The sequence below is a fragment of the Meleagris gallopavo genome, chromosome 2, assembly GCF_905368555.1.
Source record: "Meleagris gallopavo chromosome 2, MGAL_WU_HG_1.1, whole genome shotgun sequence".
Taxonomy (NCBI): domain Eukaryota; kingdom Metazoa; phylum Chordata; class Aves; order Galliformes; family Phasianidae; genus Meleagris; species Meleagris gallopavo.
In genome coordinates, this window is record NC_139405.1 from 54,367,122 (window position 1) to 54,381,407 (window position 14,286).

General features: G+C 39.5%; 1 protein-coding gene across 8 annotated transcripts in view; it reads left to right on the forward strand.

Annotated features, from left to right (window-relative positions):
• MAP7 (microtubule associated protein 7) overlaps positions 1-14,286 on the forward strand; it is a 106,981-nt gene that overhangs the window by 56,594 nt on the left and 36,101 nt on the right. For all 8 annotated transcript variants that reach the window (XM_085217223.1, XM_085217224.1, XM_085217221.1 and 5 more), the window contains exon 3: positions 3,669-3,746. In XM_085217223.1, coding sequence (XP_085073349.1) covers positions 3,669-3,746 — 78 coding nt within the window. The remainder of the gene's footprint in view (positions 1-3,668; positions 3,747-14,286) is intronic.

Below are 14,286 nucleotides of genomic sequence, written 5' to 3' on the forward strand. Positions count from 1 at the left end.
GCCTCATTTCAGCTCGTGGGCAGTCTGGCAGCTCAGTGGCTGCTTTGTGCAGAAGCTTCACTGTGCCCCAGCTGGGTGCCTTTGGGCTCCATCCCTGGGGGAAGCAGTCCCAGTGCCGTCTGACAGAGCTGAACAGGTCTGGGTGCAGCACATGGATCGGCATTCCTGGTTGGGCAGTGGAATGAAGGGAAGGGAAGGGAGCAGTGATAACATGACCCACTTTTATGACCAAAAAAAAAAAAAAAAAAAAAAAAGAGTTGAATGGTATTCAGTACACACTTTGTCCTGCAGTAGTTTAATCTCAGTCCTTCAATTCTCAAGGTCTATGGCTGCTCCCATGCTCCCTCCATCTGTGCTGCAGTGTAGAAGGGAATATAGTATCCCTAAAAAAGGAGTGTTCAGCTCTGCACTCAACTGATGAGAGCCTCTGTACTGAACTGAGGATTCCTGAGCTGTATTTTTCCTGAGGCTGCATACAAATTTTGTGTCAAACGTTGTTTTGGTTAAAAAATGGAGACTGCAGCAGGAGTGACAGCTGTCATTACAAACAAAGTTATTGTCTGGAAGGTGTCTGCAGGCTGAACAAATATTTGGAGACCAAGAGAAACATAGGCAGCTCTGAATGTGTGCATGGGAGTGTGAAGGGATCTAGGCAGGGGGAAGAGTTTTTGAGATCCAAGCACACATCTTTTCAAAGAATGCAATAGCTTACATATTTCTCCCAGCAGCTCCCCTGTAAATTAGCATACAAACTAGCAGTGGTTTTCCACTCTGACCCTTTTAGTGTCATTATACTAAGAAATTGGAACCCTAGGAATCAGGGACAGAAGGGAAGTGGCCATTTGTGAGAGGAGACTGAGAGGATTGGAGGTGAATGTGAAGAATGGTAGGAGGCTGAGGTACTTCTCAAGTCCCACTGAGAGCAGCTGACAATTGCCAGAGCTGTAGAAACTACCATATGTAATAATTACATATGCCAACTAGGTTGGGATTTTTTTCTAGGTTACTGTTTGCTACAAATGCCAACTGTGCTTAAGAGTTTAGTATTCCTTACGTAGAAGCTTTGAAAAGTTTGCGTTTTCCTTTTCTTATCATGATTAAGGACCAAAAAAGTCTGTTTCGTTACTGAATATCTGAGAGAAGAGAAAAAACCAAGCCGCCACCCCACTACTAATGACTTTTAAGCTCCTTAAGCAGAATGGTAAGAACTCACAGTAGATGCCATGAGTTCATGAAAAACACCATTCTGCCATTTGGACATGTAGTTTTGGTGTTCAGTTTCCAGCAATAGGTAAAAAATTCATTTCCTCTTAGTAGAACTATGGCTTATTTAATCTCTAAACATCTCTCTTGGGCATAACATTAATCTTTTTTTATATTCTATCTTACAGCTCTGCTTATTACAAAGCTATTTAGCTATAGTGAAGCAGGCTTCTGAGCATGAGTTTATATGCATCACATCATACCCAGACTGCGACTTGTTACAGCAGCATGTTGGTCCTCCTAAAGCATTCTCTCTAAGGCTTTGGACATCTTTGTGCCAATATTAATTTTCTCCTTTGTGCACCCAAATATGTATATATTAAAGAAAAATGAAAAACAACAAAAAAACACCTTGTTGTTGAATATATGCTTATATTCCGCATAACCTTTAGCTTAATGTGAATTCTTCACAATTGTTCTAACATCCTTGGGGTGCTGGGAGAGGCTGTGTGTGTGAGCACCATCAGGTGTGTGATATAGGAAAATAATTGGATGTCTTCAAACAGAATGTCAGAGGGCAGTTTTAAAAATTTATTTTATACTTATAATTAGGAATTCTTACAGGAGACCTTTTCAGTTTGCCTGTCTACGTAGCCTTCTTGTCTCTTTGAAGACTTGCTTCTTCTCCCTTGATAGGGAAGTCTCTCAGGAAAGTAGGAAAAATGGAAGGAAGATGGTACATTTTGAAAGAATGGGGTTTTACATTATTCCCTAGTGTCTCATCATTCTCTGACAACTTGAAGTTACGGTGACAACCCTTCAAGGGAATCCTTGTTTTCCAGGAAAATTCATATTGGTTGTGCACTATTCCACTAACCCTAATTACTGATGCTGCAGAAGTTCGTGTTCTGTGTCTTCTGTGTGCCAGCCACAAGAGAGAAGGAATATTATTACCCTTTTCACCTGCATCTGTGTGCTGAAGAGGCAGCATGCAAGCCAGTGCACTTCTTAATATCAACCAAGTGTGACTTTGCATTGTACGTTGGACAAATCTATGCGCTGTCTTGGTTAGCAGTAGTTACATAAATGGCAGCACTGTGTGCTGTTAAACCAGAGTTAAAGGTTTGATCTGTAACTGGGTGATGGATTATTTTTCACTTTGTTGGTGACTTTTTTCTTTTGTACCTTTCGTTGAGGCTTTAATGTTTAAGTGTTTGTCTTCCTAAAAACTGTGCATTGGGATTTTTCCCTGCATTGAAGCCAACACCATTAGAAGAGGCTATATTCCCTCACCATCGTTGAGTTGGTCGTTTTTCACCAAAGAGAATTTAAAAGCAACTAAACTGAACTAGCTATCTGTGGATTCTTCCCTGCAGGAAGTCCTGTCATCCTGATGCTGAAAATTTTGTTGGAGTATGAAATGCACAATACTGACTTCTGTCTAATTCAAATGGCTGCATAAAAATCAGGCTAACACATCCTCACTTCAGCGACTTATTGTACGAATACTTTTTTCTTTTCAAACCTCATATATATATACATATAGTTATATATATATTCTTATATATATATGTATTTTGTATGCTTCTGCAGTGATAGGAAGTTCTACATAGTTGTTCACTTCAAAATGAAATATTAAAAGAATTGAATTCCCATCAGTATAAGAATAAATCAAGCCATTTCATTATACCCTGAAAACTTTTCTGTTTTTTTTGTTGGTTGTTTTGGTTGCTTTTTTTTGTTGTTGTTGTTCCAAAGCAGACTTTCTCAGTGCTAGTGAAAAAAACATAAAATCAACAGCTTTCCAAGTTTACAGAATAGGCTGAAGATGAGTAGGAAATTAGTTTTGGCAGCATGCTGGGATGAATCAGTAACTAAGATTTTGTTCCCGTTTGGTCTTTGGCTCCACTGCTGAGACTGGAAGTGTGATGTTAGCTATTTAGCATTTTGTTGTTTTCCAGATAACTCATTTTGTCACACTCACCAAGTAGTATTTTTCCAATCAAACATGAATTTTTAGTTAAGCCTAAGCTCTGACACGGATTTTTTCATATTTAAGATCCTTGATCTTATCACTGTGATCCAATAGCAGGTATTTTTTAAAAAATTCTGTGACTAACTCAACATTTCAGAAGATAGCTGAGGAAACTGTCTCTTTCTTTACTGTTATTATATCATTCCATGTATGTGATGCACTATCTTAATGTGTCTGCCATAGCTTTTAACACATGCACACAGTATCAGTAGGAGATCAATATCATGCTACCTTGATTCTTACTCTTCAGAAGTTCAACCAGTAGTGTTTGATCCAACATGCTGTGCAAATGTACTGAGCTTCTTCAACCTTGTGAAATAGGATTGGCTTGATTTTTTCGATTGTTTGTTGGTTATGCCCCTAGGAGCTTTCTTTTGTTGCTATTTGATTTCATACTATATGATTAATATTTTTCCCCTTCCATTTGCAGACCATCCACCAATACTGAAGGTTGATGACAGGCAACGGCTTGCTAGAGAAAGGAGAGAAGAACGAGAAAAGCAACTAGGTAAGCCCTACTCTATATCATTTCTTCATAAACTTGGGTATTTTTCTTCTTTTTTTGAGAAGTAAAACCTTGAATATGTGTCAAATATTGCTCAATATCATATACAATGTCACCTGTGCATGAGCACTCATAACACTACTGAAGTGAATTCTTAGGTGAAGGTTGCTTAACAAGTAGCTAGTAATGGGCCGTATACGGAGTGTGGTAGTGAGAGGATTATCAAATTAGTAAAAAACAAATTGCTATGCCTACCAGATATCAAATCCTGAAGATGTTTTGGCCTACTACATGCTACTCCAGCTTGCTTTGACCTTCCAGTCCTATGGTGCTTCTGGCTTCCTTCTCCACAGACAGTAAAGAGGGGCAGTGCCACTAGCTGACCTCTCTGCTTGATAATGATTGAAGCTAAGCAGATGTCCTTGTCCTTTGGCTAGGTAGCTTGTTCCTCATCACAATCCCAGGAAAGCAGAACAACAATAACAAAGAAAGTCCACAATAACATACAGAATAAATCTGGGGGTCAGGTTAGAGGTTCAGAGCTAGAGGTTCCTTTTTATCTTGGTGAAGGTGATGCCAGCAGAGGCTGAGAAGCATGAGCTTAATGAGAGAAAAATCTCAGTCTACAGCCCCTTTCTGGAAGTCTCAAAGGTATTACATTGATATGTTGTGCTGGTAGGGATACTTCATAGGTATGATAGAATTCAGATGGCCTTGTTTATTGCTACAAGTACTTAGACTTTGCCAAAAATGTGGTTTACTGTCCATTTTGCATCCGCTTTAATAGGACTGCTAATTATGCTTGAAAATACAGTGAAAGAAGCTTATCTTGTTTTGATTTGTTCAAAATATTTTTCCATTTTCCTTCAAGTGGGTTTGCATTTCACAATTGAAAATGACTAGATTTTTTTTTTTTTAATTGAGATGTACACAAATGGAGAACCTACTTGTGCATAAAATATTGGTTATTAATTTTTGTGGGGTTTTTGTTTGTTTTTTCTTTTTTATTTACTCATCCCTGGAGAGTTTTGGTTGGTAAAGCTGAAAAATGAAGCCCTTCAGTACAGGCAAACAAATTTAGGTTTATAAAAACAGCATTCTTTTAGCTTTGCATGTAACAGTTTATATGCATTGTTTCAAAATATGCTCACAATGGAAGTGAGTCTGGAATTTTTTGTTTGTTTGTTTTCCCCACAATTTGAACACTTCTTCTGCTCTCCTCAAAGCATTTAGGTCTTAAATACCACTACACACCTTCATTTCTCATTACATTTGTGAGTTAAAGATATTTAAGAGCAAACTTCCCAGCCAGAGGCAGCCCAAGAGATAAATATTCAGTATTTATTATACACCTGATCTTCTTCTTTGTCATCCTGTGTATGATCAGGAAAACACACAGAATTTAACCAGCAAGTGTGTACTTCTGCATGTAAACAGCTGTTTACATGTTGCATCAGATCAGCCAAGGTCTCAGCTCCAAGCAGGGCCCTGTTGTTGCTGGGTTAGTTGATAGCAGTGCTGTGTTGCATGCTTCACTAGTGCAATTGCAAAAGTGGAGAATGTAATTATGACTCACCTTGCACATGCTACTAGATGATAACTGTGAGGCACTAGAAGTCAGAAAGAACCTGAGCATCAGAAATTGGAAGGCCTGGGTGCTGTTTCAGATGAGTATTGTTGTCAACTTCAGTGCTCCTTTAACACAGTGAGATACTGTGAGATACTCATAGAACCATAGAATGGTTTGAGTTGGAAGAGACCTTTGAGGTCATCTAGTTCCAACCCCCTGCTATAGGCAGGGACACCTCCCTCTAGACCATCCAGCCTGGCCTTGAATGCTTCCAGGGAGGGGACATCAACAACCTCACGGAGTAACCTGTTCCAGTGTCTCACCACCCTCACAGTAAAGAATTTATTCCTACTATCTAGGAATCTAGTCTAAATCTGCTCTCTTCCAGTTTAAAACGATTTCCCATCGTCCTGTCACTAAATGCCGTATAAGTCCCTTCCCAGCTTTTCTGTAGGCTTTCTTCTGGTACTGGAAGGCTGCTATAATGTCTCTTCAGAGCCTTCCCTTCTCCAGGCTGAAAAGCCCCAGATCTCTCAGCTTCTCTGCATAGGGAAGGTGTTCCAGCCCTCTGATCATCTCTGTGGCCCTCTTCTGTACCCCCTCTAACAGCTTGATGCCCTTCAGTTGAGGTCCCCAGAACTATACATAATGCTCCAGGTGGGGTCTCATGAGAGCAGAGTAGAGGGGGCAGAATCACCTCCCTTGACTTGCTGGTCATGTGTCTCTTGATACAACTCAGGATGCAGTTGGCCTTCTAGGCTGTGAGTGCACATTGCTGGCACACTTAGAGTCTTTCATCAATCGACATACCCAAATCCTTCTCTTCAGGGCTGTGCTCAAGCCCTTCTCCACCTAGCCTGCATCTGTACTTCCTTAGTGAGAGCGAAGTTCTCGTAGGCTGAAGTCAGCTTTCTCTGGGCCAGAGAGGTCTTTGCGTCCTGGGGAATTGACTCCATTATCTCAAAGCTTGTTCAAGCTGCAAATTGCTTTTCGTTATTATTACCTGCCTATCATGCACTATTAACCAACTCAAATTAGTCACACCACTTAGTGCACTGACTTAATAGTGTTGCAGGCAAATATATATAGAACAGTTACTTGTCAAGATCTTATATTCTTAGTCATCCTTTCAAGTAATAATGCTCATGAGTTCGTATGGCAACTTGGGTCTTGACTGCTTCTTGCATTCTTTCCTTAGCAATGCATCTGATGTGAGCTAGAAGCAACTCCAGGAAAGCCACAGAGTTAAAAAAGAAGATGAAGAATTATTTAATGCTCCAGTGAAACTCTGGCTATACTTTAAAACATTCACTTTCTCTGTTAATGTATACTAGTGTGTGCAGGACTAGGCTCTCAGAAGAACTGCTATTGGATTTTTCTTTCTGGCAGTGGTCTCAGAAATAACTAGGTGCTGAGACCTTTCCCCAGACCTGTTACCTTAAGCTTAGTTGGTGTTGTGTATGTATTAGATCCTGTTTCATAGAATCATAGAATCACCAAGGTTGGAAAGGGCTTCCAAGATCACCCAGTCCAACCACTCACCTATCATCAATATTTTCCACTAAGCCATGTCCCTCAGTACAGAACCTACATATTTCTTCAATACCTCCAGGGACAGAGACGTCACTGGACAGGCTGTTCCAGTGCCTGACCACTCTTTTAAAGAAGTTTTTCCTAACATCTAACTTGAATCTCCCTGATCACTGTGGCACAACTTGAGGCCATTCCCTCTAGTCCTATCATTAGCTACATGGGAGTAGAGGCCAACCCCCACCTCACCACACCCTCCCTTCAGGTAGTTGTAAAAAATGATTAGGTTTCCCCTGAGCCTTCTCTTCTCCAGAATAAACAATCCCAGTTCCCCCAGCTGCTCCCTCAGAAGACTTGTGCTCCAGACCCCTCACCAGCTGTGTTGCCCTTCTCTGGACATGCTCCACAGCCTCAATGTCTTTCTGGTAGTGAGTTCCTAAAACTGAACACAGTACTTGAGGTGCGGCCTCACCAGAGCTGTGAGTACAGAGGATAATCTCCCTACTTCTCCTGGCAGCACTGTTTCTGATACAAGCCAGGATGCCATTGGCCTTATTGGCCATTTGGGCACATTGCTGGCTCATGTTCAGCCAAGTGTTGACCAATACCCTCACATCTGCTTCTTCTACAGATTTCCAACTGCTATGAACCAAGCCTGTAGAGTTGCTAGGGGTTGTTGTGGCTAAAATGCAGGACCCAACACTTAGTCCTGTTGAACTTTATCCTGCTGGCCTCAGCCCAGCTATCCAGCCTGTCCTGATCTCTCTGTAGGGCCATCCTACCCCTAAGCAGATCAACATTTCCTCCCAACTTGGTGTCATCTGCAAACTTATTGAGGGCACACTCAGTCCCCTCATTATGGTTGATTAGTACAACTAGAGAAAGCTTACTTGGAACTTCAGGTATTGGAACTAGTCTGCTTGTCAGCAGCATAACCGAAGTTTAAGCAAGCCGTTACTTGGTAGAGCTGAAAGTATGCCCACTCCCACTCTCTGGAGCACTGAAAATTTAAGTTGTATAAACTGATAAAAGGAAAAGAGACTGCTGTCCTTGAGTTGCGAAGCAGTAGCTATGCGACTGGGGGAATATTATCATGTTACAAATCAAATATTTGATGTTGCAGTTGAGGGAAATTCAAGTAAAACGTGTTTTATTCAGTCTCTTCAAACTGATCAGCACCATAGGGGGAGGAGAGGTGATTTCATATAGTGCATATACATGCATAACCACACAGAGTCAGCCCAAATGATGTAGGTAATGATGATTCCTTGACAGGTACTTGTGTGTTGCTGTTTTGATTTGGTGGTGGTTTTTTAAATGCTGGGCTTGTCAATATGGGAACAGCATTTAGAAACTCACCTTCCTCTATTTCATAGAATCTTTGAGTTTGAAGGGACCTTAAAAGACCGTCTGATCCAACTCCCCTGCAATGAGCAGGGACACCTACAGATAGATCAGGTTGCTCAGAGCCCTGTCCAGCCTGACCTTGAATGTCTCCAGGGACACAGTATCCACCATCTTGCTGAGCAACCTGTCCGTCACCACTCTTAGTCTAAAAATTTTTATCCTTATATCCAGTCAAAATGTAATGGATTGTGGCTTGAACCCTTTTTGAAGGCATATACAACAACCTGGAAATAGGTGAGTTATTTGGTGGGTTTTTTTTGCGTTTGTCCTCAAATACATGCATAGAAAGAAGAAATCTCTTAACTCTGCAGTACAGCACTCTTCAGATGTCATTCTTATTCATTCTTGTGTCAGTGTGATTCTCTTTTCCCATTTCGTAGTGACCTTTAAAAGATTGCAAAAAGTACTGTGTAGTTGGACATGCAAGAGTATCATTTCACAATGGGGCACATTACACAAACTGTCTAGAGACTTCCTAACCCCTTACTGCCAAAGTCTTAAATTCAACTGCCACCAGTCACATTGCCTGGGATAAAATAGAAAATTTAACAGTACTGTTTTAAGTGGTATTTCTTGAGAAAACAAAGTCTTTATTCCTGTTTTCTACATTTTTTAATTTCATAAAACTGTATTGTTACTCCAGCTAGAACTATATTTCATTTTCTAATCTGAAGAGCTCTGGTTTATTGCCATCTAGGATTTACTAATATTAACATTCTTTCTCAGCAACATGTTTTAAATTTGTTCTAGCCAAGCATGGATTACTAGAGTTGCTTTGTTGTTGTTGTTGTTTTTTGTTTTTTTTTTTCCTTGGGAGAAGAGTAAATCTTTGGTTCTGGCTTTGTTGAGGAGGTAACATGACATAATGTTTGCTTATTCCTAAAAACCTGCTTCTGGGTTTGAGATTGGTGGAATTCATAGGCTTAGATTCTCCGGAGGAAATCGAGGTTACCTGTTCATTCTAATGAATTTGTCATAGATGATGCTTCCATATCTTGAATTTTTATTATTATTATTATTATTTTAAGTTTGTTTGTAGTATTGTGACAACAGCTCTGCTGCAGTGCAGAGAGATGTACTTTCCTTTGGTTTTTTTGAACCCTGATTTCCGAGCTATTGACAAAATGAACATCTGTTGCTGGAATTATATATGTTACTTCTGATGCGAAACTTTCATTTTGTGTGACATTATAGCTATGTGAAAACAGTAGGGTTTTTAAAAATAAATCAATGTGGAAACTTTCATTTCTAAAAGGAAGAGTTCTGCAGGTCCTTGTGATGTGTGTCTTTGTGTGTCCTTGCATTAAGAATTAGCTAAAAGTAACAAGAAAATTGAAAGTTGTGTTGTGCTTTCATCTGTGTATTTGTCTGCTAATGTGATTTAGGAGCTGTCTCTTGAGATTTGTGTCTTAGTACGGTAAAGTAGTGATTTTTACAATAGAGTGCAAGCTTCATTTTTATTCAGTGCAGAATCTAGATAATCAGTCAGTCATGTCATATGAACCAAAGCAAGGAAACATCAACGCTGTCCATGTTAAATAAATATCAAGTTGCATAATATTGTTATATAAATGTGGCTCTTGCTGAAATTAGTAGAGTTGGATTTTGTTAATTCTGGGACATTTGCCATGCAACAATAAATCAAATGAAGGCAGGGTGTTTTATTTCTATAGAATTAGAAGTGGGATTTAAACTTAATTCATCTTTTTTTATTCAGGGGATCTACCAAGTTTAGCAAAGCCACCCTAGTAAGCAGAAGTTGAGACTTTGTTGTGTATCAAGAGAAATTATTTCCCAAAACAGAGTATTGGCTTCTGTAAAGCGATGGTAGAGATCTGCGGAAGTTTGTTTTGTACTATGAGTACCTTGAACAGAAGAAAGTTGCATTATTTGTCTTCTCAAGAAAATTAACTTGTTCACACCCTTCTGTTTGTAACAAACAGAGTACCAGTTTAATAGCTACTGTTTCTTTATTAAGACTTAACTTCTCCTGTTTCTGCTCTCTCTCTACTTCAATTATTTTTTTTCTAGTTTTGCTGTACTGTATATATGTGGCTTTCACTGTTGTGTAGTGGGTCAATGTGCTCTGCACTTGTGAGGATTTCCTTGTGTCTGGCAGTGGTATTTTAGCAGTGTTATTTTACTTACTGCACTAGGGTGCATGAGTACCTCTTTTCTTTTTACTGAGAGTTAAGAAAATAGAGAAGAAGATTGCTGTCGTTTTTGTTGTCCACAAATGTGTAGTGACACTAGCATTATCTGAAGATCATGTTATGCTACCTAATCAATAAGAGTAAACAGGCTCCGAAATAAATGCTCCTTTCACCTTAGTATGTTCTTGTTCAGTTCTGGAACTTTCATTAGAAAATGTGGAAAGCACACAGAGAGATAGAAAAATCAACTGAAATAGCGTCCACTCAGAATAAAGATTTTTTTTTTAAATTATTATTATTTTTTTTTTCATTTCTTTACTGTAGAGTATGCGTTTGTCTTCAGATGTCAACCTTAAACTTCCACAAGTTGAATGCTTTGGCTTTTTCTATATGTGACTCATATTTTCCAAGACTAACAAGCTGCATCAATTTTTAGATTTTCTTTCAGCTTTATTTTCTCCTAGACTTGTTTTCTTCCATGGGCAGAAAAGAAGCATGGCTGCAAAGCAATTACTTCAATTATTTTATTCTCCTGACCATGTGGTAATCTATTATTTGTCGATATGCACATATCTTTAAAAGATTGTTAAGATAATCTTTACTTGGTTATATAAATAATTCTTCCAGTACCCATGTTTTCATTCTGCTCTGTTTCTGCTTGCACTCTGTCCCATAGTGTCTGTGCATTAAACATCTATCCTTTAAAGTGCAAATATTGCATCTCTGTGTGATTCTCTTGGGTCATGAGAGTTGGGAGTGGCAGAAAGAGACAGTGGTAGGTAAGGGTGTTGGTTGGCTGTCAGACGGGGTTCTTGAAGCAGAGTGAGGGGAGCTGTCATGCTTGTCTTGGCTCCAGCTTGACACAGTACCCTCTTTTCTTTGAATCCATGTGTCAGGCTGACTGGCTGTGTTTGGCACTCTTGGATGTGTGTGCAGCTTGTCTGGGCAGTTTGTGATGAAAATCATAGTAGAGGGCCTGGACAAAGTAAAAGAGCTTAATACAAGTTGATGCTTTTTCTACAGAGGGCCTTCACCCCCAACATTGCCACATTGACTACATCTGCACTGGCAAACTAGACAGTGCTGAGGAACATTCCCCACCACTAAAACTTCATTATTCTTGCCGTTAAACTCTTCCAATGGTTCCTGGCAAGTTTTTGGATCCAGACAACTTTTTTCTAATTGATTCCCAGGCAAGGTTTAGTAATTGGCAGGGAAAGCCCCTAGACTTTCCTTAATGTGTTTGAGTTGAGTTTGTCACTATTTTTGGAATGTGAACATTTAGTAGTGTAGATGAAACTTAGTTGATGCTAGTTGGTCCCTGGGCACATTCTTAAACTAGACCTCGTTCTCAAAAACTGAAAAGAAAATAAAGATGCTTTTTATATAAGGAAAGTAACTGGAATTTTAGATTTAATTCTGTGGTCTAGCAAAGAAATTTTTTACTTTCCAGTATCTCAGTCCCTGAGCCACAAGCAAACTTCTTTAAAGACTTACATCTGTGAGTATTTTATCTACACTAATCCTGCTTAGTCGCTGTCCTTTTTTTCTGCAATTATAGTCCCAACAAGGACATGTGGATGGTGTAGTTTCTGGCATGGAGAACAAAAGGTGGTAAACATGCCATCCCAATTAACTTCTCACTTAAGGAAATGTGGTATTAATCTTAGGTTTTGTAATATGCCTGAGTTTCATTTTGGCTAGGTCTGTTGAATTCTTAATGCTAACAATGTGTAAGCTTTAAAATAATATTTTAAAAATCACATCATGATCTATGTTCTTCCATTTGAAAATGATCATTAGTACAATGTCACATCAGTAAAAATTATGCATTTATTCTGTTGGTGAATTCCTTCTGGTTTATTCTGCTCTTTGATAGAGTAGGACAGAAATTTATCCAATATTTCCATGATCAGAAGCCCCACAGAAACTAAGAATCAGTGACATCAGCATCTGAGTCATTTTGGGATGTCTGCAGAGGACTTGATAATGCCAGAAGGGTTTATAAGACAAAAAAAAAAAAAAAAAAAAGAAGTCTTTAAGGAGGATTAGTTTAAAAATTGCTGTATGTATGTCCCTCAGAGCATTGCTAATGGGGAGACATCAGCTAGGAGAATCTGACATTAACTTCAGCTGTAATTACAGTTCTGAAGTTCACCTTTTAATTCATTCAGTCAGCCATTTTTGTGGAATGGAACATTCCTGGTTTTGGGCATGGTTAAAGCAACACTGATCCATTTTTCTGCTAATGCAGCAAGGAGAAGATCAGTCTTAGTGTGGAGCTGGCAGTGTGGAGAGGTGAAGCAGTGGTCAAAGGAGAAAGCTATTGCTGACATCAATGTTGTAAAGTCAGAGAAGATAGAGGCTGGAAAGACTGAGAAAGGTTGAGCTCTTAACTCAGATAAACTGTCTGCCCAAGATGATCACAAAGTGTAAACTGAGAAAAGAGATAGACGAAAACTCCTAATAAAGGCTGTAACCACAAGAAAAAGAGCTATGATGAGAGACAACAGAAGAGACAGCAAAAGGAGAGTGACCTGAGAGAACCTTTTCTTGCTACATGTGGATAAACAGCAAAGGGAAAAGGGAGGCTTTGCCACTTTGCGTGTGTTCTTCTTTCCTGCCCAGCAGCCCCTCTGCTCACCTGAGGCCTCCTGTGATGATGGCAGCCAATAAACTCCTTCAGCAGCATATCTGCCTTCCCATCTGCCCCAGTCACAGTTAAAACTGTTGGAAGGAAAAAGGCATGGAAGAAATGTGACTTTAACCAGATTGGTCCTTGATCCACCCCATCCTCAGTCCTGTGAGCAACATACCATGAGCAACATCATCAGGGAAGCAGAGGTGAAAACTGTTCCTGTTGGTGGCAGCTAGCACTTTAGTTAAAATGGTCATGAAACCTCATCAGAGTACTTAAAACTAAATACAGTTTTAAGACATTGGTACGTTGAGTAGAGAGATCTCAAATAGCCCTACCATATAATAATCATTATTAATTTATCTGAAATTTTCATCAAAGGTTCAGGAGAAGGAAAAAAGGTCACGTGAGATACTTTCAGTGCAGAATTCACCACTTTAATTATATTCTTTTTCCCTACAAATGCAACTTCTTGAAAAACTGACTGCAGTTCTGCCCTAGACATTGGTTAGTTAAGTCATACAGCTATACAGAAGGCAAACGCAAAAACAGGAGATGGTACCGTAGAAGTGACATGCCTTGCACTTTCAGTTGTTAGAGATGTAGCCCAAATTGTTGGAAAAGGTCCATTTAGCTGAATCTTGTTGAACCTGGGCAATAAGAAGCTTTGTGAGGGATCACATCTCAGAAGAAGAGTAATGACAGCTATCTCTTTCTCTGTCCAGTCTATCAGTGAGCTATTGGCTCCTAGGAGCAGCAGATGCATGTATGAAAGTTCATCTTGCTTTTAGAACACTGATTTTTGGATCTATTTTTTTTTTGTCATAAGGCTTTATTATGGAAGGAGGAGCTTTTGCAGATTGCAGTTGGACTAGAAACTGTTGTTCTGTTGTCGTGTCCTATTTTCAGCCTTGGTCTGTAGTTCAGATTGTCCCTTTCAAGTAACTAAACTACAACAGAAAAGTACTTCTCAATATCTGCTGGTCCTTGTGTTAGCATTTCATGTTTGTAGGTGTCATTTTCCTCACAACTATGTTTAGCAATGAAGCAACTGTACTGCTCCTTGTAGCTGTAATTATTCTGGCTATGTTAGATTATTGAATTTCCTGCAGACATCTTGCTGAACTGTCCCACATTTTGCCAAGAGGATGTCTTCTGGTTGCTTATAGCTGTTACACAAGCATCTCTTTGCTGGTCTATATCCCACAGCAAAGCTAAATGTGCCATCTGCTTTTCCTAGGGGAA